Here is a 26,799-nt window from a genome sequence, read left to right as displayed (position 1 = left end):
GACTCTTCAAGGATATCCCCAGGAACTGCTTCCTTAAATGAGCTAATCATTAACTGCAGGTTGATTGCAGTCAGATTTTGATTATGACTTCAGGCGCCAGTCTACAAAACCATCCCATTCTTCTTTTACGATGATCCATTTCCCCTCATTACTGTAATACCTCCAAGCTTTGTGTCATACATAAATTGATATACATAAATCTTTCTTATATTAAATTCACTGTATAATGATCGTAAGCCCAGAAGACGTAAGCCTATATGCCTGAGCCTGACAACCAGCCTGAGACCAACAGGCCAAACCCCGTTCTAGTTGTGCAGGCTAGATATACTTTCCTAATTAAGACATTGTATCAAAGAAAATAGGCCTTTGTTTGAGAGCCTGCATATATGGTATGTGTGAACATAGACTGATGGTGTCAGCTTGTCAACTCTGCTCTGCTGTGAGGAACAATTTATTGTCCTGTCTGAGCCCTACTAAAATGCAAGTGAATGTCCTGATCCTGTAAAGACCAAGGTATCCTTTATGAGCAAATGTCCTGATCCTGTAAAGACCAAGGTATCCTTTATGAGCTCTGACAAATTTGAAATGGATGTCTTTGTCCCTGGGCTTGCAAAGGGAGGGAAAACGTCTTGTTTAAGCCCTCTTGCTGTCATCCTCTATGAGGCTGATATGCAATGCATCTTTGGGCTTGCATTTTCCCTTAATCCTGTGTTCCTGTTGTGGGCTAAGTTGATCTGTGTTTTGCAATCTCTAGAGAGACTGTAGATATATAATAATAGTAATACCTGTAGACTGTTAATATTGTGTGCTGTCTCTTGCTTTTCCACGCATTTCTGGAGCTCTTAATTTTTCATTCCCTCCCACCAAACACTTCTGATAGTTCTTTATAAAAGGTCCCCTAGATCAAATAGGCAACATAATGTGCACCCCAGAAAGAGATAAGGGAGAAAAGAGGTTCTAACAAGCAGGAGAGCTGAGGAGGAGGAACCACTATCATATAGGGACTGATACCCTGAAAGAGGGACTTTGGAAAGAAGTCTGAAGATGTTCTTTGCTAGATACCTCAAACCAACAACCTGTAAGAACGCATCCAACAGCTTGTCTTACTTGATAGGTTGAGGGAGTTGGGGGTAAAGAGGAGAATGAGGAAAGGAGAAAAAGTCCCATGGTTGAGGAAGAGCCACTGCATTGATTCCCTGAGGGAAGGGAAAGGGCAATACTCAGTGCTACTGAGGCAGGAAGCATTGCTGTGGCTGTACAGGCTGGGTTACAGATAAGACATCTTTTGCCCTCATACTATGTCACCATGGATTGCCACCTTGATTATTTCTGTGGCATGGGAACCTAGTGGCTCCTTATGTCGGGTTCAGAGCCCACAATAACCTGGATGGCACTCAGGATGCTGATGTTGAGTGATTGTCTTACAGCAAACATGGCAAATGCCTATTCCACTGCTACTTCATGAGAATAGAATTCAGTAATTGGTTAGAGATGTTGTGTGGTTTACTATTGTCCAGGTGGGAATGGGTGACCAAAGCTAGTTGGGGACATGGAGTACTGCAGGTCAGGACCTCCCGCCCACCCTGTGTTCCTGTCATGAGGGGGGAAAAAGCACTGCACTGGTCCCACTCAAACTGTCCATAACTGTAATATGTAGGCTTATATACAGAGTTTGTGGTGTATCCATGAACTACCCTCAAGAGTCAGTAAATGCCTGCAGAACTGGGGACTGATGTTCCTTTCAGTGAAATCAGTATTATCTATAGACCACAATAGGTGGGAAGGCTTGGTGACACCAATTCCCTAGTGACTCTAGGAATATCTTAGATGTTAGTGATCTGGGGGAGGTGTAGACAAGCAAGCTTGATGGCCTCATACCTCTCTGTTACAACTAACCCATCAGTGAATTTCTCCACTGAAAGCCTAATAGTCTGAGCCTTCATTTCCTGGGAAAGTAGAGGATGGCCAAGTTCTGTAAGGCAGCAGCTACCCTCAGGCACTGAGACCATGGAGGAGGCATGCAGTCACTGCAAGAGAGGGTGTGGGGTCCTTGGGAGGTCAGCCCTGAAGCTCTGCCCCACTGATGGTCACAAGTGCAGAGGATGCTCTGAGTCTGCCAGTGGGAGCTGCTTTTCCTCCTCCAAACCCACAGCTTAACAGAGCTTTTTAGCAGTAAGATCAAGCCATGATGGTGCCTACAGTTGATAGTAACTACTTGGCAGGACAATCTGGCTGTGCATTTGGGCAGACCACTAAGGGCAATGTAAAAAGGTCCTTCTGAAATGGCCAGCATAGGGGGAGGGATCAGGGAGTCCTGACCCTATGAAAAGATAAGAAGAAACAAGAGATGTGTATTCTTCAGTAAGTTCTTCCATTTTTCAGGGAAAGCTACAGGGAAAAAAAAGTCAGCTATGGAGAAACTAGGGGAAGAGAGAATGACTCTTTACTTTTAAAAATTTTCTTTGCAGTTTAATTCCTCAGTTGATTTCCTTGTAAATTCTTAAATGATTCTTAACATTCTTAAACATTAATATTTCTTTTCTTTAGCCTTGAAGGGAAAGCCCATCTCTATCATGTGTAAAAGGATGAATCTGTGCTTCAAGTCAAAAACTTACATTAGTTTTACTTACACATTCAAGACTGAGGCATCCATAACATGCTTGTATTCAATTTTCCACTATTTTGTGATATGCTTATTAATAAACTTAAATATTCTGCTGTTTCTTTTCACTTGCTAAAGTATATTAAAATACTAAATTGCTTCATCTGGGGGAAAAAGAGCTCAGCTGAGCTTTTGGATAGGGAACTAGATAGCGAGTTGATGGAAAATGAGTATACAATATGAGATCTGAGGGGGAAAGAAAGGAAAAATAATAGTTCCGAATGTAGCAGTAATACTTACATTAGGGGTGAAGAGATAAGCTAGACCTTCAGTTGCTCCTGGTAGAGTGAGTCCATGAATAAGGAATATAGTTAGGACCAGGTATGGGAATATTGCTGTTACATAAATCGCCTAACCAGAAAGTGAGAATATAAGACAAACAGTTATTAACAATAACATCAATAGATCTGTCTACGTTACTGCAACATATAATCCTAATAATGTTAGGTGAAACAGCAGCAGACGTACATTGTCATCTTTAAAGGAAGTAAAATGTACTTTTGCAGAAAGTATTTGTAATAAGAATAACTTTAAAACTCTGAGAGAGGAGACTGTGGCAGAAACAGTTGCAATGGGAGAGGAAGAGGGAAGGGCATTCGGGGTATCTGTACTGCTGCTACTGCTTCATGGCAGTGAAATGCAGTAGCTTGAGAACAAAATCAAAAGTGTAGATAACATTTTGAGTTGCCTGTTTCTTTCCGTACTTTCCATACCTTTCCTGTGGTTTCAATTCCTCGGATGGTGCAGAGATACACAATTCCCCAGCAAGCTGCTAAGCACAAAACAAGCCACCACTGTAGTGTGCCATTCTCGGTAACATCAGGTGTTATATTCAAAGTTTTCCTGTACCAAAAATAATTTACTGCGGTACTTTCATAACATTCTTCACTGAGTCCTGGAAAAAATGTGGCAAGAATAAATTTTAAAATCTGACAGTATTTTCTCCCACTCACTGTATAGATATGAAGCAAGACTTTATACTAAGGGGTAAGGTGGGGGGAGGGCTATTTTTGACTGCCAAGTCAAAGAAAGAAATGAGCTGAATTTCTCTTTCTGCATTGTCTGTAATGTACAGCAAGACAAACTTTGTCATGGAAGACAGATTGGGAGATTCACAAGTGATAACTTTATATATACAAGTATCAAATGAGAACCTGGTTTATGCCACAGCCACACTCACCCCTCTGCCTACATGCAACGTAAATGCTCAAGAAAAGGATGATAAAGGATCTTCAGCAAACCCACAGAGTTGCTGTCTTTAGCTGGAAACCAGAGTTGTCTAGATGCTGCAGCTTCTGCTTTTAAAAAGATAATCTTGAAGCTACAATAAACAACTTCTGTATATATTTTGCAAATTTTCATTTTATATGAAATGCTAGCATTTTTAACCAAGCTCTAGTCCTTTCATTTATAATCTTTCACTCACTTTCACTCACTGAAACAACCACCATCCGCAATAAAAATCTGAAAGGAAACAAACAAATGAACGTGGCAATCACACTCGTTAAGCAGTGCTCATGGATCCCCTAAATCCCCTTCACCATGGCTACAACAGGGAAGCACAATGCAGCGATCCTGGGTGGCCAGTTCTGTCTTCTTGATGGTAAATCAAATTTGTTTCACTTTTCACTGTAGTAAAGTATTTTTTAACAAACTAAAATGTGTAAGAAGCTAGATATCTGTCACCTAAATACTTTGTTGTGCTTTAGTCAGGAAAAAATCAGTTTCTCATTCATTTATGTACTTTTCTCCTATTAATTTTTGTTTTTATTTTAGGTAGTTGCTTGATATGTAAGATATGTCAGTTCAAGTATCTTCAAGTAAAGAAAGGAAACAAAATCTGTCTGCCTTCTACCCACAGCCCTCCAGCCTCTGAAAGAAAAGGCAGATGCTGTTCGTTCTTCAGTGCTTTGGGAGAAAGGACTGACTGCAGAGCCCAGCTCCAGGAGAGGACCATGGTGTGGTGCCCAGCTGGAAGGAGAGGCCCACCCAGCCTTGAGGTGTACAGCAGTCACCACCAGCCAGTTTAAGGAGAACAGGTAGAACTTTTAAAGGAGCAGAAGAAATCCTGCCCACAGACATGATAAAATTGTTATTCATATGTAAAAAAGATGATCTTGGTCATGCAGACAAGAGTTGAGCATGGTATGCAGGCATCACCCTAGGGACCCACAGTGAAGAGCAGGTGCCAGGGACTGCAGGAGCTCTCCTCAGGCAGCCAGCAGCCTGGTCAAGACCAATACGCTCTGGAGAGCTGAGCAGGGTGGTCACAGGCTACTCTGCAATACCTGTCCTGGAACCCTGAGATCGCGCTCTGGCATAGACAAGGTTGGTACTGGTACTGTCAGTGTTACCATCCGAAACCTCCCCACCTTTCTAAATTTGATTTTTCCTTCTCCAGGGCATTACTCCTTTTCAGGCTCCCAGCCTGACTTCCTTCCTGGCTGTAATATCTTAAGCCTTCCCTTTTCCTGCATGGTCTCGGACTCTGTAGACAGATGAAGGTTAGTGTACTCTTGCTACCAGTGATGGTGCTGAGAATATGTAATGGCTGAGATCTACAGATCTACTGATCTCTCCCAGAATACTGCAGACAGAATTTCTCATTTACCTTTGAAATTGTGGCCGCCACTGAAATTTTATTAGCATATACGACTGACATTTTATTAACAAATATTACAGCTGGGAACAGGGAGGTCAGTATTGCATGCCTGAGGCTTGGTGACCTTGGTATATGAGGGCACTCCTTTTTCCTTTTATCTGCAGAAGCAGGACCTGCAAAAACCCTTAAAGGAGACTTATCGGTGTTCTTTTCTCAACACTGAATTAAAAGAACAGCCACAAGCCTGAACATCCTCCAACCAGCAAAATTCTAGTCTTTCTGTGGTTTTACTCTCAGCCTCAAAGATGCTGCCTTTAAATAGTTTCTCTGCCACCTCAAAAGTTTTTACTTATTTAGCTGCTCCTTTTTGTTTTGTTTTGTTTTAACACACTGTTATTTAGTTTCCCATTTTGAAATCAAGCAAAGAGGTAGTGGACTTTCTGGCTTTTGTTGATCCTGCAATGATGTTGAATTTGAGTAGACATTGGTCACTCTCACAGCTCTTTGACAAAAAAATGAACCAGGCCTCGTGCACAACATAGGGCCAAATCAAGTGTCACTTCTCCTCTTAGGGGTTCATTGGTTAGCTGCTCTAGTAGGCTGATATGCAGGGTATGTAAAAATAAAGGCTCAACATTTAAGCAGGCTACAGGCAGAAGCTGAAGTTTTCCAATACTGTTGTGCTTTCTCCTCTGACAACTTACTTGATCTTTCTCAGCACATGTTAAATGAGGTGAAAGGTTTTTATAAGAGCTAGTAATGAGTCATATCACCACCTAATGAAAACTTGTTTAAAGCAGTTTTGTTTAAAGCAGTTACTGAAAGATGTAGTCATAACCTTGGTTCTTAATTTATGTTCACAGTCTCATGTGTCTTGATATGTGGTCTGTGATAAGTCTCACATGTCTTGATAAAGTGCTATTCTTGTCCTAGTGAGAAAGCTGAAGATGCTCTTTCAAACTGGTACTGCAGAATTTGTACCATACTGCAAGAATAAAAAATGAACAAAGCTTCCTTTTCCTACCACTAGCTCCCAAAGCCTAAAGCAGTAACATTTGTGATCTACCTTTTGCTACTAAAGACATTTGAAATGGTCAGTAGTTACCTGTTCTGTTCTCATTTAGAGGACAAACACTCCAAGGAAGGGGCTCTTGGAAGGAGTTTATGAAATACCACATCACCCAGGTTAAAACAGTGTTGTAGTACAAGCTCACCAGAACTGACACCATCCATGAGCCAACTCCTGCAGAAGGCACAAGATCTCAGGTTAAAAAAGCACTGGAAAAAATTGTCAGTGACAGCACTTGCTCTAAGAAGTTCACATTTCCTAATTTTTCAAGTTATTTTTTCTGGAGATTTTCACAGGAAGGACATGCATCTGCGTCCACATGCTGGTGTTGGCAACCATGCAGGTTGCCAGCCTTGCTCCAGGAAGGCTGGTGCTCTCTGTCTGTCCCTTCGCCTGCACTGTGCTCAGGCTTTTACCTTTTGGGGAACTGTGTGCCAGCAAGCCCTATGACAGTGTGGCCAAGGCAGTGCAGCCAGCTGAGCAAGCTGGTGAGAAATGCTGATGTCAGGAGTTTGGGAGCACCAGAAGCAGGAGAGCTTTTAAGCCCCAGACATCTGGGCTTTTCACGCTTGTCTTAAAACTACCAGCTGAGCACCTCAGGAATATCCTCTTCTCAGGCTACTCAGGCTGGGATCGCTTTCAGGTATGAGGTAAGAATTGAGTTTTCTGCGACCTCATTAACATTGTATAATATGAAAAATGCAAGAGACAGATGCCTTCTTCAGGCGCACTGTCCAGCTGGGATCAGACATTCAGGGTATAGCTGGCTGTAGAGTCCTCTCAGGGCAGAGAACTGGGAGGAAAACTCACTCTGAGTCCCTGGTGCCAGTCCACTTGTAAAGGCAGCTCCATTTTGAGGAAATCATAGGAAAATTCAGGTTCGAAGGGACCTCCTGCTCAAAGCACCTGTAGGGTCAAGCCAGATTACTGAGGGCTTTATTCAGTCTGGCCTTGAAAACTTCCTGATGGAGATTGTGCTTTGCTGAAAAGAAGACAGGGACTGCGCTGCAGGGCACCTGATTACCAGGAGCACATTGTCTAGCGTAGGAAGCAGGGTGACTTAAACACAGAATGCTGCTAATATCTCTCATAAAAGCAAGCTGAATCAGAAATGAGAGCTTCCTGGAAGAGTCTCTCTTGCTAAAGCTCTATTTTTTAAGTTGCTTCAGTTCCTACGAAACACCTAGAGTATTATTTGGCCTAAGGGAGGCCCAGGAGTTCAACAGCTTATGTGGAAGGCTTGCAATCTTTGCTACATTAAATAATTCAGTATTTTCTACAACATGGTACAACTTTGATAGCAGATGCTGAAAGTGACTGAGGTTTTACAGCATGCTATAGCTGCATGAAGGCATTCTTTTGTCCCAAGTTATGCACATATGTTACAAGACAACCCTGAGAAGCTCAGAAAGAATGTTTGAAGTAGGTAGATTTGGATAACTTCTATCTTAGGTAGAATTTGCTTAGCATAAGTAGCTAAATTTGCTGAAGCCTTAGGCCGCGCTCCTAGTTTGTTAAGAAAAGGCCTCAGAGCTGGTGCAGGCTGGAAAGATAAGGGAGTTACAAGCAGTCTGCATTCCTGTGCCCCACTCTCCAGAAGGGAGGATGCCAAGGCTGAGAAATAAGGCCTGTTTGGACGCCAGGACCTTGGGAAGTAAAAAGCTTCCTCTCACTGTTAAAACAGTGATGATTAAGGGGTCTGGATTATGTCTTCTTCCTCAGGGCCTTGGAAGATAACACCTACTGACCCAGCTGGGGCAGTGTTAATTAATTGATCAGGACCTTGAGAAGTAGGGGTGGGACCCAGGGAAATGTGAAGAAATCATTAACCAATCAGTGTGAAAGAGGAAGGAAGTCACAAATATGGCAATAAGAGGAAGGAAGTCACAAATATGGCAAATTTGATTGTATAAATGCTACCTGAAAAGTTGGGGGGGGGGGGGGGTGTGCTCGATTTGTGGGAGACCACCGAGCACCCAGGCTTGCGCAACTCTGAAATAAATAAATAAATGTCTCTCCTGAGTGTGTAATTATTGGCTCATTGCACACCGGGCAACGAATCCGCTTTTCGGACAACAGTTTTCTGGCGACTCTGGTGGGACCCTCGCTGTAAAGCCTTGCCCGGATCGTCTTGCCAGTTCCGGCAGGGAGACGCTGCTCATCAGACTCCAGCGCGCACCGACCGTTTTGTTCGGGGACTCCGTGAGCACCCTCCCTGGTCGGAACAGGTAAGCGACTCAAAGGTGCAACGCAGTAATTATTAAGAGACATTGCATAAAGGGTATGATACAAGGGTAATTGGTTGTGGTAACCAAAGGTAAGCTTTGTACACGTTTGGACAGTGACGACTGGAGTGTACGAAAGCGTAATTGGTAAGAACGTTCTTTTAAGGGTGGTAATATGGGAACAGGACAATCTGTGGGGGTATCCTCCTGTTCTCCTTTAGGATGCATCCTGAAACATTGGAGAAAGTTTGGTGGGAATCCTTTAACAAGGAGAAAATTAAAGGAATACTGTACTCAGTGGTGGCCAATGTATAAACTGGAAGATGAGGAAAAATGGCCAGAAATGGGAACGCTAAACTATAATACAATCTTGCAACTTATGTTGTTTTGCAGAAGACAGAACAAATGGGATGAGGTCCCATATGTAGATTTGTTCTTCTCTCTGAGAAATGATCATGAAACTAGAAAAAAATGTAAGCTGTTGATTTCTGATTCAAATGTGTTAATGATGATGGGAAACAAAGAGAAAATGTCTCGGTGTTGCTCTGCTTGTAGCATTGGGAAAAGATGTTTAAAAGCGGGTGATGAGGAAGAGGATGTACAATTATTGGTCTCTCCTGAAAGAGATCAAGATAGTGTTAATAGCAGAAATAAGGGAAGTGAGGCATGTAGCCCGATTGCAGGCAGAACTCGGGCCACTCGGGCTCAACAAAATCCCGTGATTCAGGCCCCGCTGCGTCAAGCAGTCGGACCAGACGGGATGCCTGTGTATGTGAAGGTCCCTTTTTCAACTACAGATTTAATGAATTGGAAGGAGTCTACCGGGTCGTACCGAGAAAATCCAGAAAAAATGTATCAATCCTTTAAAATGATAATTGAAAATCATAATCCAGATTGGCAGGATTTACAAGGGCTTTTAAATACTTTGCTTTCACCTGAGGAGAAAAGAATGGTATTAGATAAAGCTCAAGAGGAAAATGAAAAGCAAAATGCCAGAGACAGACCAGACCGTTTTATGCCGACCCGGAAACCGGGTTGGGATCAAAACACAGGGGCAGGCAGGTTAATGACTAAACAGTACCAACAGTTAATACTATATGGGGTAAAGCATGGAGTGCCTAGGCCCACAAATATTGCAAAACTATATCAAGTCGCACAGGGTAAGACTGAGGATCCCTCTGCATTTTACGAGCGGTTATGTGAAACTGCCCGAAAATGGACAGACTTGGATCCCGAGGACGAAGCAAATAAAATAACTTTTACTACATTATTTGTAGGACAATCAGCACCAGATATAAGGAGAAAGCTTCAGAAAGTAGATGGTATGTCGGGAATGTCGATATCGCAATTAATAGAAATTGCATATAAGGTGTACAATAATAGGGAAGAAGTAGAGAGAAAGGAAAAACAAAAGGAGAAACTGAAAGATAAGAGGCAAAATGCTGCAATCTTGGCAGCTGCATTTGCCCAAGCACAAACTCCCTCTCAGGGAGGGAGTTTTCCGAAAGGACAAGGACGTAGAAGAGGGTATAGAGTAAGAGGGAATTTAAGAGATAGAATTCCGCTAAGGAGAGATCAGTGTGCAATTTGCAGGGGGAAGGGGCACTGGAAAAATGAGTGCCCGAAGAGACAAACAGATCATTGGAAACCTGAGTCTGCATCTGTTCCAGAGGCAGATTTGCTCATGATTGGTACAGAGGATTCAGACTGACGGGGACCGGGGGTTGAGGAATTGGATTCCCCAGCCGAACCCCTGGTTTCAGTAAAGCTGGGGAACGAAACAGTTAAATTTTTAGTAGACACTGGAGCAGCACACTCAGTACTAAATAGCTGTAAGGGACCAATGAGTAAATTCTCTATGCCAGTAATTGGGGCCACGGGAAAGCGAGAGGTTAAACCTTTCTGTCAACCAATTAAATGTGAAATAGGAAATAAAGTGTTAACACATGAATTCTTATACATGCCAGAATGCCCATTACCCCTAATGGGGAGGGATTTACTGAATAAACTGGGGGCACAGATAACCTTTGATCAAAACAAAGTTAAGGTGCACATTCCACAAAGTAACGCCTGGAAGGCACAAGCATATATGTTGCAGAAAACACTGGATTCCGAACAGGTGGAGGATGGACCAAGTGAAATTCCCTCTGAAGTAATGGACGCAGTAATCCCTTTTGCGTGGGCAACGGAGAAACCTGGAAGAGCCAGATGTGCAGAGCCGGTAAAGGTGGAATTAAAACAAGGAGCTAAACCGGTAAGGCGAAAACAGTATCCCATGAAGTTAGAGGCCCGTGTTGGACTGGAGCCTATGATTAATAATTTCTTAAAGTATGGACTGTTGAGAGAATGTCAATCCGAGTACAATACTCCAATCCTGCCTGTAAGAAAACCACATTCACAAGAATATCGTCTAGTACAGGATTTGCGAGCTATTAACCAGATAGTGACTGATGTGCACCCGGTGGTACCCAATCCATACACTTTGTTAACAACGATAAATGATTCCAACGTCTATTTTACAGTATTGGACTTAAAAGATGCTTTCTTCTGTATCCCTTTGGAGGAACAAAGTCAGCAATTATTCGCCTTTGAGTGGGAAAGTCCTACAACGAAACGCAAAATGCAGTTGTGCTGGACAGTACTCCCTCAAGGATTCAAGAACAGTCCTACAATTTTTGGTAATGTACTTGCAAAAGAATTAGAATTATGGCAAGGTAAGAAAGAGACCACTACCTTATTACAGTATGTGGACGATATCTTACTGGGGGCAGACACTATTGAAGAATGTAGAGAAACAACCATCAGTTTATTAAATTTTCTGGGAACAGCGGGATACAGGGTATCTCGGAAAAAAGTACAGATCATGAAGGAAAGCGTAATCTATCTAGGATTTGAAATATCCCAGGGGGAGAGAAGATTAGGAATCGAAAGAAAAGAAGCGATTTGTCAGATCGCCCCCCCAAAATCAAAAAGAGAACTCAGGGGATTTTTAGGAATGGCTGGGTGGTGTCGCCTGTGGATACCTAATTTTGGATTAATGGCAAAGCCTTTATATGAAGCTGTTAAGGGGCCGGGAGACTTGCTGGAGTGGACTCCAGAGTGCCGAAAAGGATTTGATGAAATCAAGATTGCTCTCATGAGTGCCCCTGCATTAGGACTTCCGAACCTAACAAAGCCATTTGAGCTTTATGTACATGAGAGAGGGCACCAGGCTTTGGGAGTGCTTGTACAGACTTTAGGAAACTGGAAAAGACCTGTGGCTTATTTTTCAAGACAGCTGGATAAAGTAAGTGCAGGGTGGCCAGGATGCCTCAGAGCAGTTGCAGCTGCTGTGCTGTTAATACAAGAGGCACGGAAATTGACATTGGGACAAAAAGTGACTGTTTATGTGCCACATGCTGTTGCAGCAGTTTTAGAACAAAAAGGGCATCACTGGTTATCCCCAAGTAGGATGGTGCAGTACCAGGCAGTGATACTTGAGCAAGAAGATGTAACCATGAAGGTGTCTAATACCCTTAATCCGGCATCTCTATTACCAGTCCATGAAGAGGGGAGGTTGGCTCATGACTGTCTGCAAACTATTGAGCGAGTATATTCCAGCCGTCCAGATTTGAGAGATATTCCGTTGCAGAATCCAGACTGGGAATTATTTACCGATGGGAGCAGTTTTATAGTAAAGGGAGAAAGAAGGGCCGGATACGCTGTTGTCACTTTGGAAGGAGAAATCGAAGCAAGATCGCTACCAGCAAATACATCTGCCCAGAAAGCAGAACTGATTGCTTTAACCCGGGCTCTGGAATTATCAGAGGGAAAACGAACTAATGTGTTTACAGATTCAAAATACGCCTTTGGGGTTATACATGCCCACGGCGCAATTTGGAAAGAAAGAGGATTGCTATCTTCTCAAGGGAATCCTATAAAATACAGTAAGGAGATTATGGGACTACTCAAAGCAGTTAATAAACCCAAAGAAATAGCAGTAATGCATTGCAAAGCGCACCAGTCCGGACAGACTGACATAGTTAAAGGGAACAAAAGGGCCGATGAGGCTGCAAAAAGGGCAGCATTATCCGTGTCGGTGGCAGCCTTAGTTCCAGAAAGAATGTTAAAAATGGAAATTCCAGTATACACTGAAAAAGAAAATAAATTAGCAGAAATACTGAAATGCATAAAAACTCCCGAGGGATGGTGGGTGACATCTACTGGACAATGTGTGGTAACTTTGCCGATAATGAAGAAGCTGATGAAGCAAATACATGATAGCACCCACATGGGAGCCGAGTCACTTGTTGAAACAGTTAAAAGATTTGCTGTGGGAGTCAGTATGCTAATAATTGCAAAAGGTATTACACAAAAATGTGAAATCTGTCTTAGAAATAATCCCAAGATTCAGAAGAAGCCCCCCCCAGGGGAAGTAAAAAGGGGCTTTATGCCCGGGGATTACTGGCAAATTGATTTTTCTGAATTACCAAAATGTAATGGATATAAATATTTGTTGGTAATTGTTGACACCTTTTCAGGATGGCCTGAAGCTTTCCCGTGCCGTACCAATAAGGCCAGGGAGGTAGTAAAAATGTTATTAAAAGAAATTATACCAAGATTTGGGGTACCAGAAGGGTTTTCTTCAGATAGAGGACCTCATTTTATAGCAGAAATAGTACAGCAAATCTCAAAAATACTACAAATTAAATGGGACTTACATACCCCCTGGAGGCCACAATCCAGTGGAAAAGTGGAAAGAATGAATCAAACCATTAAGAGACAGGTAGGAAAATTGTGTCAGGAGACTCAGATGAAATGGACTGATGTTTTACCTCTGGCATTATTAAGAATCAGAATAACCCCAAGGGTTAGGGAGAAAGTTAGTCCATTTGAGATTCTGTATGGTAAACCTTACACTGTAAATTTAACTGGAAATGAAATTCAAATGCACGTTAAGGGCGATCAAATTTTAAGTGATTATCTCTTGTCTATGGCAAAGGTTCTTACTTCTCTCCGTAGGTACATCCAGTTAAGATCTCCTGTACTTTTAGATTCACCTGTACATTCATTCCAGCCAGGAGATCAAGTGCACCTTCGGACCTGGAAGGACGAGCCGTTGGTAGAAAAGTGGAGGGGACCGTATCTTGTACTGCTAACAACAAATACTGCTGTGAAACTGCAGGGAATTGATTCCTGGATCCACTATACCCGAGTGAAAGCAGTACCTCGAGAGACGTGGAAAGCTGAACAAGTTCAACCTTTAAAGTTAAAAATATATAAAGATATATGAGTTGTATTGGAAGCAAATCGGTTTTAAATTTAGATTGTATTCAGGGAAGAATTGCTTTAATCTGTTTGTTAGGAATAGGGTTAATATTGTTGTTATGGTATCTGTGTAAAAATGATGTTGTCCTTAATAACCAGGGGAGAAATGTGGTGGTTAGCTTTTCTAGGTTACCTGAGCCAAACAATTAAAGGGAATCAGGAAGGATTTTGGAATCACAATCTCCATTTGGAAGTAATTATGGAACAGATCGACCTACTAGGTTTCAGTCATTTGTAAGGTGGCTGTTTCCACAATCGGGAGTGAGTGATAAAACCTCTGATGCCATTGCAGCTTTATGTTATTGGCATCTCAGGGAGGCGTATGTACAGTAATAAATACTAGTTGCTGTGTATATGTGGATCAAAGCGGGAGAATTTCTACCGATCTAAATGAAATCTGGAAGCAGACTGAAATCTTACATGAGGTTCAGAAAGATGATACTTCTTTCGGATTGAAGAAATATGGAAATGGTTGACTTCCTGGTTCCCTGATGTGAGCTCATGGGTTAAAAAATGTTTAACAATTCTAGGATTGGTGCTAGTAATTTTTGTATGCGTTTATGTAGTGATTCAATGCATTTCTAAGTGTTATATGAAACTAATATGGGAAAGATTTTAAAAGAGTGAGACTAATATGAAAATGATCATATAAGTCTCAAAGGGGGGAATTGTTACAAGACAACCCTGAGAAGCTCAGAAAGAATGTTTGAAGTAGGTAGATTTGGATAACTTCTATCTTAGGTAGAATTTGCTTAGCATAAGTAGCTAAATTTGCTGAAGCCTTAGGCCGCGCTCCTAGTTTGTTAAGAAAAGGCCTCAGAGCTGGTGCAGGCTGGAAAGATAAGGGAGTTACAAGCAGTCTGCATTCCTGTGCCCCACTCTCCAGAAGGGAGGATGCCAAGGCTGAGAAATAAGGCCTGTTTGGACGCCAGGACCTTGGGAAGTAAAAAGCTTCCTCTCACTGTTAAAACAGTGATGATTAAGGGGTCTGGATTATGTCTTCTTCCTCAGGGCCTTGGAAGATAACACCTACTGACCCAGCTGGGGCAGTGTTAATTAATTGATCAGGACCTTGAGAAGTAGGGGTGGGACCCAGGGAAATGTGAAGAAATCATTAACCAATCAGTGTGAAAGAGGAAGGAAGTCACAAATATGGCAATAAGAGGAAGGAAGTCACAAATATGGCAAATTTGATTGTATAAATGCTACCTGAAAAGTTGGGGGGGGGGGGGGGTGTGCTCGATTTGTGGGAGACCACCGAGCACCCAGGCTTGCGCAACTCTGAAATAAATAAATAAATGTCTCTCCTGAGTGTGTAATTATTGGCTCATTGCACACCGGGCAACGAATCCGCTTTTCGGACAACACATATACCCTGAACTGAGAGCTGCTTTGCTCCTAGAATAAGGAAGGAAGAACAGCAACCAGTGATTGTGCCTGCTTTCATTTTTGTAAAGGGAGAATGGACACACCTAATCCTAGGCGATGGGTTTAGCTGGAGGCACCACCCTGCTGCCAGGTATTTTTCCCTGGCTGCCCTATTGTCCTTAGACAGCTCCTCATCCACCATCTCTCCTCCCATGCACACCCACAGGCCTGCCTCGAAACAGGTAGAGCTGGTCATTCAGCCCTCCAGAAGCCAATCGCTCCCATTCGCTCTGCAGCCTAGTAGTGTCTGCAGGACACAAGGCTTTGCCTGAAGGGGTGTGTGCTTTCAGTATTAAAAAAAAGTGTCAGTACAGCACTGCACACCAGTCTGATGCGCACTATCATGTTAATAATCTCCCTTCACTAGCCCCAGTGCACTCCTCGCTCCTGGAGAGGAGTTTGCCCAGGTGCTGTAGCTCTTTGAGCTTAGGAAGCCCAAGTGCTGGGCTCCTGCTCCCGACTGCCTATCCTCCTGTCCCCCTTCCAGTCCCAGCTGCTCCTGGAGGGACAAGACTGGCTTCTGAATGGGCTCTGAAGATGCTGCACAAGCTCCAAGATATGGTAGGAATGGGGCAGTGCGGGCTCAACACAGCTTGTAGTGGGTCAGCCCCACGTGCCCAAGCCGATTCGCTGCACAGACAGTGTAAGCACCTGGCTTGCCACTTCAGACACCGCTGGGGCACAGTGAGCTCCTCAGCGTTGCAGGAGTCAGCCTAATTCACTTAACTTGCTGATTCATTTCACAATCTAGTGAGTTTTTACTGCACTACAGGAGTGATAATTCTAATTATTAGGCAGGACTCCATAGGAAGTGAGTGCTAAGTGAGAGTGCGGCTGTACTTCTTTCAGTCAGGACCCTGGGAGACCCACCGACTCCTCCAAGGTAAGGCGAGATGGTATTCCAGGCACCAATGCTGCCTCTCCTCAGGCGCTGTCCTAGGGCAAGTTCGAGGTGTAACAGTGGGATTCCTTCGAAGATAAGAGCAATGAAGTATGGGATCAAGAACGCTCCTGAAAACATAATTAAGTGCAATTGAGCGACAGGATTATCTACATCTCGGTTAAACTACTGTTATCTCCTCTATGTTATGACTGTAACAAAGTCCTTGTAAGATGTGTTGAGAGGGGAAGGGCAAGGGCTATTCTGATACCATCTGTTACGGGTAGTTTTGTTAGCGAAGATGCATGGGGAAGAACTCAGATCCTTCTTCTCAGGCATTGTTACAGTTCATTAACAGAAAAGCTCTGTATAGCCTCACGATTTACTCCATTTTTCCTTTCTGGAAACTCTTAAATTTAAAAAGTATAATAGTGCTTGTGAATTATTTTAATTCTAAAAGTTCAGGTGTCATGCTGTTCCTTTTTTTTTTTTTTTTTTTTCTTCTACAGTGTCTTTTCTATCATGTGTGGGTCAAACTGAAGTGGCAGGGTTGCCATTTCTCACTGGGTAGGCAGGTTTTTGCGTTGGAGACCCCTAAGAGACCAGACTATGTTATTACATGAAGTTTTGCTCAGAGTGCAGAACCTGAAAAACTGGAAGTAAGACTAAAGTTGGTCTGTGGGTTGTGGAAGTGATAAAACCTAATTTCCCCTAGATTTGTGTCCTTTACTCATCACATCTTCCTTCTGTCTCTCATGGCTGCCCTGCTGGGCCAGGGACAGCCTGTGCTGTTGGGAACCTGGATGTATATATATGCCTCCTAACAGCTAATGATACAACATCCAGCTCCATGACCCTTCACATGGCCTCTGTGATACAGTAAATTAATTTTGCATCTCATTTCACCTTTGCTTCCCAGTCTCCTGTCTGACCATATATTAAATCCCTAACTTTGATTCTTGGACCCTCTGCTTGGTAGTCCCCTTACTTGGAGGAAGTTCCTAAGTGGCAGCTATAAAAGCTCCCTAAAGAAATAGATTTACAGAGGAAGTTAAGGACCGCAATAGTTTTTTAAGCATTTTACCACCTGAAAAATTCCAGTCTGGAGTGAGGTATCAAAGACTTTGTGTAAATATTGAGGGGAGGGTGCAGGAACATGCCCACCCCTTGCACCAAAGCTCCATGACTGCTCAACATGCTCCATCTTGTACCCCATCCTTCAGATCTGGTGAGCTATGAATAACTGTGATATCCTCTGCCATGGCCCACCCATGCACCTGACAGTCCAAGAGCTGGTGCAAAATATTCATGCATGTAACTGGAGCACGTTGTGCAGAGTACAGTACAGTATCTTGCAGTCAGATACAAACTTATTCTGCTTGCCTGGACACAAACCAACTCTGAATTGGTAGCCGTTTAATTGCAATCCATGTAATGGATTAATCCATGTAAACCATCCCATAAGGTACATGTACTGGCTTATGGCTTTAATGTGTCTAAATAGCTTCGAGGTTGGCTGGTGTCCAGTTAGTTTGCCATGGACAGAAAAACACCGTATCTCACTTGAAATAACTGTGTAGTAATTACTGCAAACTGTTCTTCGTTATCTCTCTCTCTCCTTTTCTGTTTGCTAGCTGAACTGTTGACAGTGGAGCATGTTCACATATGCTGTCAATAAAAGCCTGTTTGCATTATGCCGGTTTGTATGCATCCCAGGTCATATTTGCAACATGACAACATATAATGTCACATTTGAAAAAAATACTAGTTTTCATGAGAACGATGTGGAAAAAAAGTGACCTACAAATCTGAAAGGATGGCAGAAGATTTGGCTAAGAAGAAAGAGCTAATAGAGTTCATCTTTCTAGAACTTAGGTCAAATAAGTGGCTGGTAGTGTGGAAAGATGCTTTTAGTTATTAATTCATTTGTTTGTTTGTTTTATGGCATTTTCAGGCAAATGAAAGAGGAAAAGCGAAGACAGTCTGCTCAAACACTTGAAGCTTACTCTTTTCCAGAACAAACCCCCTTCTCCATAGAAAGAGAAAGGATACTGGAAAAATATCAAATACCTAATGGTGAGTAGGAACTCATCAGCATAATAAAATCAAGGGCTCCATTTAAGAGATAGGAAGGATGTTCCAAAAGATAGAATTTAAATAAAGTTTTTGAAATTTAACTTTAGAAAAGGAAGAAGAAATACAAGAAGCAGAAGGAAAAAGCTTGCTGGTACCTGAAGTAGAGCAGTTATCATAAAACAGAGCTCAAACGTAGGTACAACGAAATATATCAGCAAATGTAAGTACTGTAGTGTAGCACAGGTACAGCAGAAACTCAGTAGATTTGACTTCTATGAGGCACAAGAAAAGGGCGGTCTAGCAGAAACAGTCATGAAGTGGTAGGAAGCAAATTATTTTATATCTACGTGCTCCCCAATGAAGGGGGGGGGGGGGGGGGGGGAAATGACCTAAGAAGCAAGATCCAGCAGAGCCTCCAAAGCAGCAATTTAGCTGCAGTACAGTACCTTATGTTTTCCTCTCAGAAACTGAACAAGAAAAATGATAATGATCAAGCATGTGCTACTTTAGGCTTTAAAAAGCCTAAAGAAATGCCTGTTAAAATCAAATGTATCACCAGGGCACCGTTTAATTGCATTCTTGAGACAAAATAGAAAAACTTTAGTCTGCATCATTCTTTCTGTCAGAAAGAGTCCCAAATGCATAAAGCATCCGCTCTGCAAAGCAGAGGCATGCACTGTTAAAGGAAGGTCAGGAAAAAAATGTCAAAAATCTAACAGCTAAAAGTTGTCTTGTCAGGAGGTTCTGCACAAGGACATCACAAAGCAGAGGAACAAGTCCTGTCACATGCGAAGGCACAGCAAGCATACAAGAGCACTTCAAAATCAGGCTACCACTGTACGGACTAGGAGAAGAAGAAATAAGAGCCAATCATTTCCCCTAAAGCCTGATCAAAGGGAAGTGGAAGCCTTTTGTAAGAGAGACCTCCCCTGTGCTCCCTGGGAAATATTTCTTCCACTTGCTGAGGGTTGTTTGTCATTGACAGCCAGGAAACCTGACAGGGTTACTTTCTTAAGCATGAGCTACATCTCCATTTGCTACGTAGGAGGAGAGAAACATGACAACATGAATATTAGAAATGTAAGAAGCAGAAGCAAGTGAGAGTGTGCCTATGTTAGTGTTTGTGCTCAGATCAGGACCGCTCTGTTGAAGCGAGTCTCAGTTGTCACCAATTACTGCACTTTGGTTCTCATCATAGCATGCAATGGGACCTCAAGCACCAACCTCCCTTCAAGTGACATTAAACTGAAAGTGCACATAAAGCACTCCAGCCACAAACGGACATTCAGTCAGACCAGGGGCTAGACTAGAGCTAGTCTGAAATTAAAAGAAAAAAAATCCTAAACTATGTACAGCATGGATGTCAGGTCCTAAGCACCAACTATTTCACTCTGCAGATCTGTTCTTCTTGACTCAGTCTACTCGCTAACAAAGATGCAACCCAAGACACCCCTTTAACTTCTGGTGATTTCACAATTCTTCACTATAATGATTTGTTCCATTTATTGAACCCAGTAACCCATTTTTTTGCATCCTGGTCAATGCCTTACTGAAGAGCTAGTGCATTTGGTTTTAATCCTTTCATAATTTTCCTTCTTGTAACATAATTCGTTGTTCTGTCAAAGAATGAGCTGTTCCACTCTTCCCAACATACCTTTTTTTTAAGATATTTTCTAGGTATACATGTCATTTCTCTCAGATTTTATTTTCCTTCTGTGAAGACAATTAGCTAGGCAACTGCTAAGTTGTAGTTCAAGTTCTAGTCTTATATTACAAATGCCTATGTTACAAACGTTTGTAAACCATTGCCGGGGAAGTTAATAAGAGCTCTCCCTGTTTAGTAGGATTCTAATGCTCATACGTCTTTGTTTTCCTAGAATAAAACTGTATTTTCTATTAAAGGTATTTTTCATTCATCCTGTAGGATCAGGTGCTATATGCATAATTTTTATGACCCATGTGTTAGGCAGGCATATCTATACTAACGATAATCAGAGGTACAACGTTGCAGTAAGTTCCAGCTAAAATAATTAGGTTTTTTGAAGTATAATCAGATGACTACATATGTGTATATGTATATAATTTATTTGAATCTCAGTTTTAAGTGCCAAAATATATACTAAGCCCCTTAGAAATTTCTTTTACAGTTCCAGTTGCCTGGGAATATTGCTGTTTGTCTCCACTTACTGTGGCAAACAACCTTCATATCCATTAGTCATGCAAAGTAAATAACTAACTTAACTCAGGCAATAAATCTGAATAATCAGTAACGACAGCAGGTGATAGATGTCAGCAAAACTGATATTATATTAGACCCAAGTTACTGAGTAACACTAATGTGCGATGAATAAGGTTCAGAGGTCTGATGAGAAGCAGCTGACATGAAACAAATACACAAGCACTTAATTTTATCTCTTGTTGTTTAAAAGATTTAGAAATGAGGAAAAATACATTGCCTAACTCTGAAACTTGTAAAATTGTGGTTCACACTTCAGAAGCTATTCAGCCTTAGAGTACGTCTATGCCATTTTCACACTAGGTTTTGTTGCACTCCTGGCTATGGCTCAGGCACTGAGTCACATCACTTCCCAGGGCTCCTCAATCATCACAACGCATGTGGTCTATCCCTTGTTCATGTCCTTAGGTGCACACAGGCAGGATTTATGCTCCAGTACCCCTGCACCTCTATTGGGATTTTGCATCTGAGTTGCTTGTTTTCAGAAATGCAACCCCAAATCACATCACTGCCCGAAATTAGCAGAGGAAAATAACAACATTATATACACAAGTAAACCAAATAATAGCTTCGTCTTCTTGGTAGTATTTATGACTCACTCAAATTCTTCTAACACCTGCTTTCCAGGATAAATATTCACAAAACCCAAATAATTTTGTCAGTACTTTGTTATATAGTCCATCATGTTGTTGAGTTCTTTGAACCCTTTCTTAAAATGTGGTGACCAAACATTGGCCATAGATCAGTATGTTGACCTTTATTCACTACTCTCTTGTGCAACTGTTTGCAGCACTGCGAGTAGCTATAAAGCATTACTGAGTCTACTGACTGTTTTATACCATTTTTCCACTGGTAAAATTACTACTCGTAGGGCAGAATAGTGACTCAACCTTTGTCCTTGTAGCATTTCCCCATGTTTAATATCTTTAAAACAACTCTAAAACCTATCTGCTTTGTCCCTAGCAGTTGCTGTGGGATGTATCAGTGATTGAGAAGATCCAGGCTGGATCAGCATACTCTATCTGCCTGGCCAGCTGTGAGCATCTTCCATGTTGTGCATGATACATGAGCAAACAGACTATCTGAGGCACTGTGCTGTCCATAAGGAAGGTCAGCTCTGGTCTCTTTGCACTCAGACTCACACTTTTCCTATGATAGTAGAGGTTTGTTGGGCAAGGATGCAAGGGACCCCTGGAGGGAGGGATAGAGGGGACAGATCAAACCCCAGCAGGAGGAGAATATTGCTGTACTTGTCAGTGAAGCTGGAATCTGAAAAGGTTGGAAAACAGCTAGCTAAGGCTAGTCCCCTTCCTCCAGCACTGAGAAGTGACCCATGGTGCTTCATGGGAAGGTATGAGAACCTTTTAACAGGCCACAGACCAATGTTTCATCTTAATCCTTAATAGAGATTTCTGCAAACCCCAAAGCACAATGTTCTGGGAATCTCCCACAGCTTGTGGCACCAGAAGCACCTCTGTGCAATGAGATTGACAGAGGATCTGCTTGCAGAGGACCTTGTGTTAGTTATTAATTATGTTACATTATGTTAATTATATTATGCTGCTTGTTAATTATACTGAATGTTCCCATGCTCCAAGATAAGAAGAACAGTATAGTTTCTGTTTTAATTCTGTGTCTTTCTTTTTTTTTTCATAACTTTTCTGCCCCTTCTTATCCTTCTCATTCATTTCATTCTCTCTTAAAAATTTCTGTCTGTCCCTAAACATTTGATGGAGATGTATGGGTGTGCCAGACTGGATACACCTTAGCTTGGACAAATAGAAAACGTTGGACCACAGGAACAAGGTGAGTAGAAAAGCTATGATCATTCCAGCTGAGATGAGTGTCTGAAATTGAACACAAAGCAAATTCTGTGACCTCCCTCGGTTTGACAATAGCTATTTGTGAGAGTTGACCAGTAACAGGCATAGCATGCCACCATTTTGTCTGGTGTCATTATAATATTTTTCCATAGTCCTCACCATCTTATGCATTCTTTAGCTCAGTTTAAGTTTTGAACTTTCTGTAGAGCTCCCGAGATTTCTTTCCTGGCTTGATGTAAAGACAGATGCCTAGAAAGTGTAGGATATATGTTTTTGTCTCAATATATGTAGCTTTGCCTGATCTGATTGAACCATACACATATAACTGTATTGTCCATTGACTGAGCTGGATATGCTCCCCCAGAAGTTCCTTACAGATCCCTTTGCATTCCCTTTTGTACCATTCTCTGTTGCTTTGCTCCCTTCAGATCATTCAAAAACGTGCTAGCACAGGGTTTAGCATGGCACCATGCAGCTTTCTTTTTGCTTGCATTCAGCACAGGTAATTTCATCAGTCTTCATTTCCTAGAGCTGAGTGAGCAACAGGACTGTACTTTGTTTTACCCTCAGTAATTGTTTAGAGGAGGGTCAAAAAGCACTTAGGCAGCTAAAGTGGAATAAAACTGGAATTCAGTTCTCCAAAAACAAAATCCTGAAAACTCTGTAGAAGTGCTGGCTGCTCCTGAGAGATCCTATGGTTTATGGCTTTGGCTTTGACATAAAATTTCTCCAGGCACCCAAGGCTGCATCTCTGGGCATGTTGGGCTCCATTCAGTTGCCTAAATTTGAAGGCCATTTGAGATGCTCTAGGGTATTTGTCTGACCTTCAGCTCCTGCTCCAGAAGAACACCTTTGTTGCAGGTCCCATGCCATTTATGCTATGTGGATGTCTCCCTAAAGGCATTTATCCTGTCTCATGGATGCATATATCATTAAATAAAGTGACAGACTTTTTCCAGCCATTCCAATGGGAAAATGCAGAGAAAAAGTGTATGCAGCTATGAGTTTCTAACTACCTGGTTATGGCACTCATCTGAGAGAGTTTCATGAAGTTTCACATCTTGCTGCAAATAAAAGGTGTAAAACATGAAGTCTTCTGGGAGCAAGCTGATCTGTTGCTTCTTGTCCTTTCTTATTTGAATTTGTCTACTTGTAGCTTCCAGCTGTTATATGTTTACTGTTAAAGCGCTCCTTACAATCAAAATCATTTCCATTTTCTTATTTATAGGCTATGATAAACGTATGCTTTAATTTTCAATTTCCTGAGCTAAATGGATTGAATTCTCAAGTCTTTTCTTGTACCATAAGTCTTCCATACCTCGAATAATTCTTGTGCTGTTATGCTTTTTTTCTCATTTTTCAACTTGCTTTTGAAAGGCGGGCACAGAAACAGGCTTACTAATGGTGCAATGCATCCATCTGTTTCCTGTTCCTCTGCTCATATACGCCAGGATTCTTTTTATCCTACAACCTCTTATATTTAATTCAATCAGTCACTCACTAGACTCCCTGTGTGGCTACTTCTTTCTAAAATGCTTCCACCTGTTAAAAATACAGATAGCTTGGTAGAACAGTCTTGGATTTAACCAAGTTTCCTGTCATTTGTAGGTTTCTCCAGGTTTGGATTTTATACTTCTCCAGTTAATTGAAAAATAATGAATCACACTGGGCCAAAACAGTTTGCTATATGATCCTGCTTTAGCCAGTTTATCATAGCAGATCTCAAAAGCTACTGTAAATGGTGACCTATCGATTAATCTTTTCTGATCCATTTACATTGCTAAGTTGCTTCTAAAGCAATTTTTTGCCAGAATATTTTATGATGCTAAGTGAATGGCTTAGGCAGCATCACCTTGCATTTTCATGTTTATATTGTATCAGCTAGGCTTTTAAAATATCTTCACAGTAATAGTAAGGTACGGTTTAGTTTTGTTCAGTGACAGTTCTAGATTATTGGGTAACTTCTAAAAGCATCAGAGAAAGGAGGGAAATGACCTTTCCAGTTTCCTAAAAGGAGATTCAGATTTCATTTATTTGGGGAACTGCTTCACTGAGTCCTTGGCAGGACTTCTCCCTTTTCCGTAAGCTAATAAGCTGTAAGCTCAGTTCCCTCCTCCCACCAGAACTGCAATAGTGCTGTAAGAACTTTAACACTGGTTTTCCTGAAACTTATCATCCATTTGGTCTTATTTCCTAAGCAAAAGTATCATTTTAAAATGGAATATATTCATATAGGAAAAGCTAATCTATCTGGCGAAAAAGTTTTTGCAAAACATTTATGAGAATTCAAAAGTCAAACAATAATGTGATCTAAATGTGCAACTTCCATGCCCATCATAAATTAGTTTAGTTATATTAGAATTGTAGTTCAATATTTTGGCAAAGTCCCATTTCAGTCTTACCGCCTCCATGTATCTGACACAAGTATGGAAATCGCCACACATTCCCCAAACCGACAGCAAATCCGATACAGCTTAAAATGTACTGGAACTTATTGTCCCACTTTGGTCTGCCATCTTCTTTAAGGCTTTCAGGTGACACATCAACTGATAAATCTTTTGACATGCTTATGAAATATCCTTGGCTCTCTGGTCCCTTTCTTTATATACAGGGAGATATGTATGATTCACAACCTGTGTCTTTTATGCAAGGTGACTAAAGGATTCTGGAAAAAGAGGTGGAGCTTTCTTTTTATGTTATGCAAAGGAATGTGTCATTGTAAAAGCTGCAGTTTAAAGACAAAACCAGGAATTATTATTATATGGACAAAGTTACCACTCTCAACTTTTTGCAGTTCCTCCTATAATTAGAGACCTGGGGAATATGTTGTTAATCGGTAACTCAGGTTCAAACAGATTTTTATTTTCTATTTTCTTATGTTTTCAGATACTTTCAAAGATTTGTGCTATGGGTAATAATAATAATAGTAACAATTATAATAAAACCCTTTACAGCAATCATACTTGTTAAAATTGTAAAATGCTTTTTTTAAAAATAGAAAAATCTGCAAATAAAGGAAGTGTTCCCATTTCCTTTGTTACTTAGTTAATAGAGTTAAATGATTGAAGACATCTTCTGTACATTCATAAAATAAAAGAATGCAATAAAAATTCATATTAATCAAATGTATCTGTTACTGCATTAAACTGTCTTCCATGCCTTGTATTGCTTCATAATGGTCATTGGTTATATTAAAGCTTCACTAAGAGCCTGATAAAGGTATATTTTTATAGATGTACTTGCAGTTGCTTTTTGTCAGTCCTGAGGGCAGCCATTTGGACACGTGGGCCACATGCAGCCATCACGTGGACTTGAGCCTGAGCAACCACATGGCTTCTCCTGCATCAAGCTCTCCAGAGCATGTGCAGCACACTAAACACAAAGGAGCTATCTTTCATTATGCTTTTCCATTTCTGAAAATTCACACCCTTAGGTATGACTAATTCAAAATATTTGAAAGGCGCAGCACACATTGACTAGGACAGTTTGAGAATTGTTTTTATCTATATAGCATTTGATAGTTTGAGAAGCACTTTTTCAATATTTCATTTTTATAAATTTTTGAGAGCAATTCTGGTTTGGTCAATTATTAAAGAATCAAAGAAACTATTTAGTTACCTATTTTTTTTCTTAGAAAATAGATAAAAACTTTTAACTTTCAATATGAAAATTCAGACTGATCTCAGTCATGTTCCCAAGCAGACACCAAGCTGAGACTCTGATCTTGGCAAGACCATATAAATTCAGACATTAGAATCTGGTCCACTTTTACCATACCTGTTAGAGGTTAATCACTTCCTGCCTGTCAATGAATCCCAAGTGACTATTTTTATTGTTCATTAAATAGTTACTGAGGAATGTAACAGCTGAGTGCTTTCCTTCAAATGGAAGTGTGTGAGAACCAATTTTTGTTGTCTTTCAGTTATACCAGTGTTTTGCTATTTTGCACTCCAAACCATCTCAGTAATAAAGAGATTAGCCAGTTCGCTTGCTAGCTTCATTAAATCAACACTTTCTGCCTGGATTCCCCTTCTTGAAACGGGAGTAATATCTAACTGAAGATGGACTTTTTTTGCAAAATACTTACAGGGAAATAAAAGTCTTGCTCTGTAGCTAAATGTATAAGGATGCTCAGGTTGCAGGTCATCCAACCAGAAGTCAGCTTCACATTTAGGCCACACAAATCTCCCCAGTAATGGCAGTTTATCTGCTTGGAGCTCTGCAAACATGCAGGTCCTAGGTACAACTCAGCTTCCTGGTGCCTTATCAGGATATCTCACAGGGCACACGCAAGTCGGCACACACAAAGTGGCTGGCAGCACTTAAACACTATCACTGCTGCCAGGGTACTCACCATCACTGCTCTCACTACCATTGCTGAACTGCTTCTGTCCCACTAACTCCTATGTCATCAGCAAGAGCAGGGCTATCCGCTGGCAATTTGGAAGTTAAAGGCAATTAATCAAATATCCAGAATTATAAATGAATCCA

At 41.4% G+C, this 26,799-nt stretch overlaps 2 protein-coding genes across 4 annotated transcripts in view; one reads left to right on the top strand and one right to left on the bottom strand.

Moving 5' to 3' along the window:
- LOC112983040 (sodium-dependent neutral amino acid transporter B(0)AT3-like) overlaps positions 1–24,873 on the bottom strand; it is a 39,046-nt gene extending 14,173 nt beyond the window's left edge. For 2 of the 3 annotated variants that reach the window (XM_026099882.2, XM_064506744.1), the window contains exons 1-5: positions 24,711–24,873; positions 16,164–16,304; positions 6,370–6,507; positions 3,376–3,557; positions 2,903–3,013 (exon numbers count right to left, since the gene is read on the bottom strand). In XM_026099882.2, the coding sequence (XP_025955667.1) occupies positions 2,903–3,013; positions 3,376–3,557; positions 6,370–6,507; positions 16,164–16,304; positions 24,711–24,873 (735 nt within the window). The remainder of the gene's footprint in view (positions 1–2,902; positions 3,014–3,375; positions 3,558–6,369; positions 6,508–16,163; positions 16,305–24,710) is intronic. The other variant, XM_064506743.1, reaches the window with a different exon arrangement.
- Positions 1–25,538, top strand: part of TERT (telomerase reverse transcriptase) — an 80,758-nt gene extending 55,220 nt beyond the window's left edge. The window contains exons 18-21 of the transcript XR_010387724.1: positions 4,524–4,990; positions 5,064–5,166; positions 18,128–18,249; positions 18,988–25,538. The gene's annotated coding sequence lies outside the window, so the exon portion shown is untranslated. The remainder of the gene's footprint in view (positions 1–4,523; positions 4,991–5,063; positions 5,167–18,127; positions 18,250–18,987) is intronic.
- The last annotated feature ends 1,261 nt before the right edge of the window (positions 25,539–26,799 follow it).

This window comes from Dromaius novaehollandiae, chromosome 2 (assembly GCF_036370855.1).
Source record: "Dromaius novaehollandiae isolate bDroNov1 chromosome 2, bDroNov1.hap1, whole genome shotgun sequence".
Taxonomy (NCBI): domain Eukaryota; kingdom Metazoa; phylum Chordata; class Aves; order Casuariiformes; family Dromaiidae; genus Dromaius; species Dromaius novaehollandiae.
Note: the sequence above shows the minus strand (reverse complement) of the source record. Positions and strands in the feature narration are given on the sequence as shown.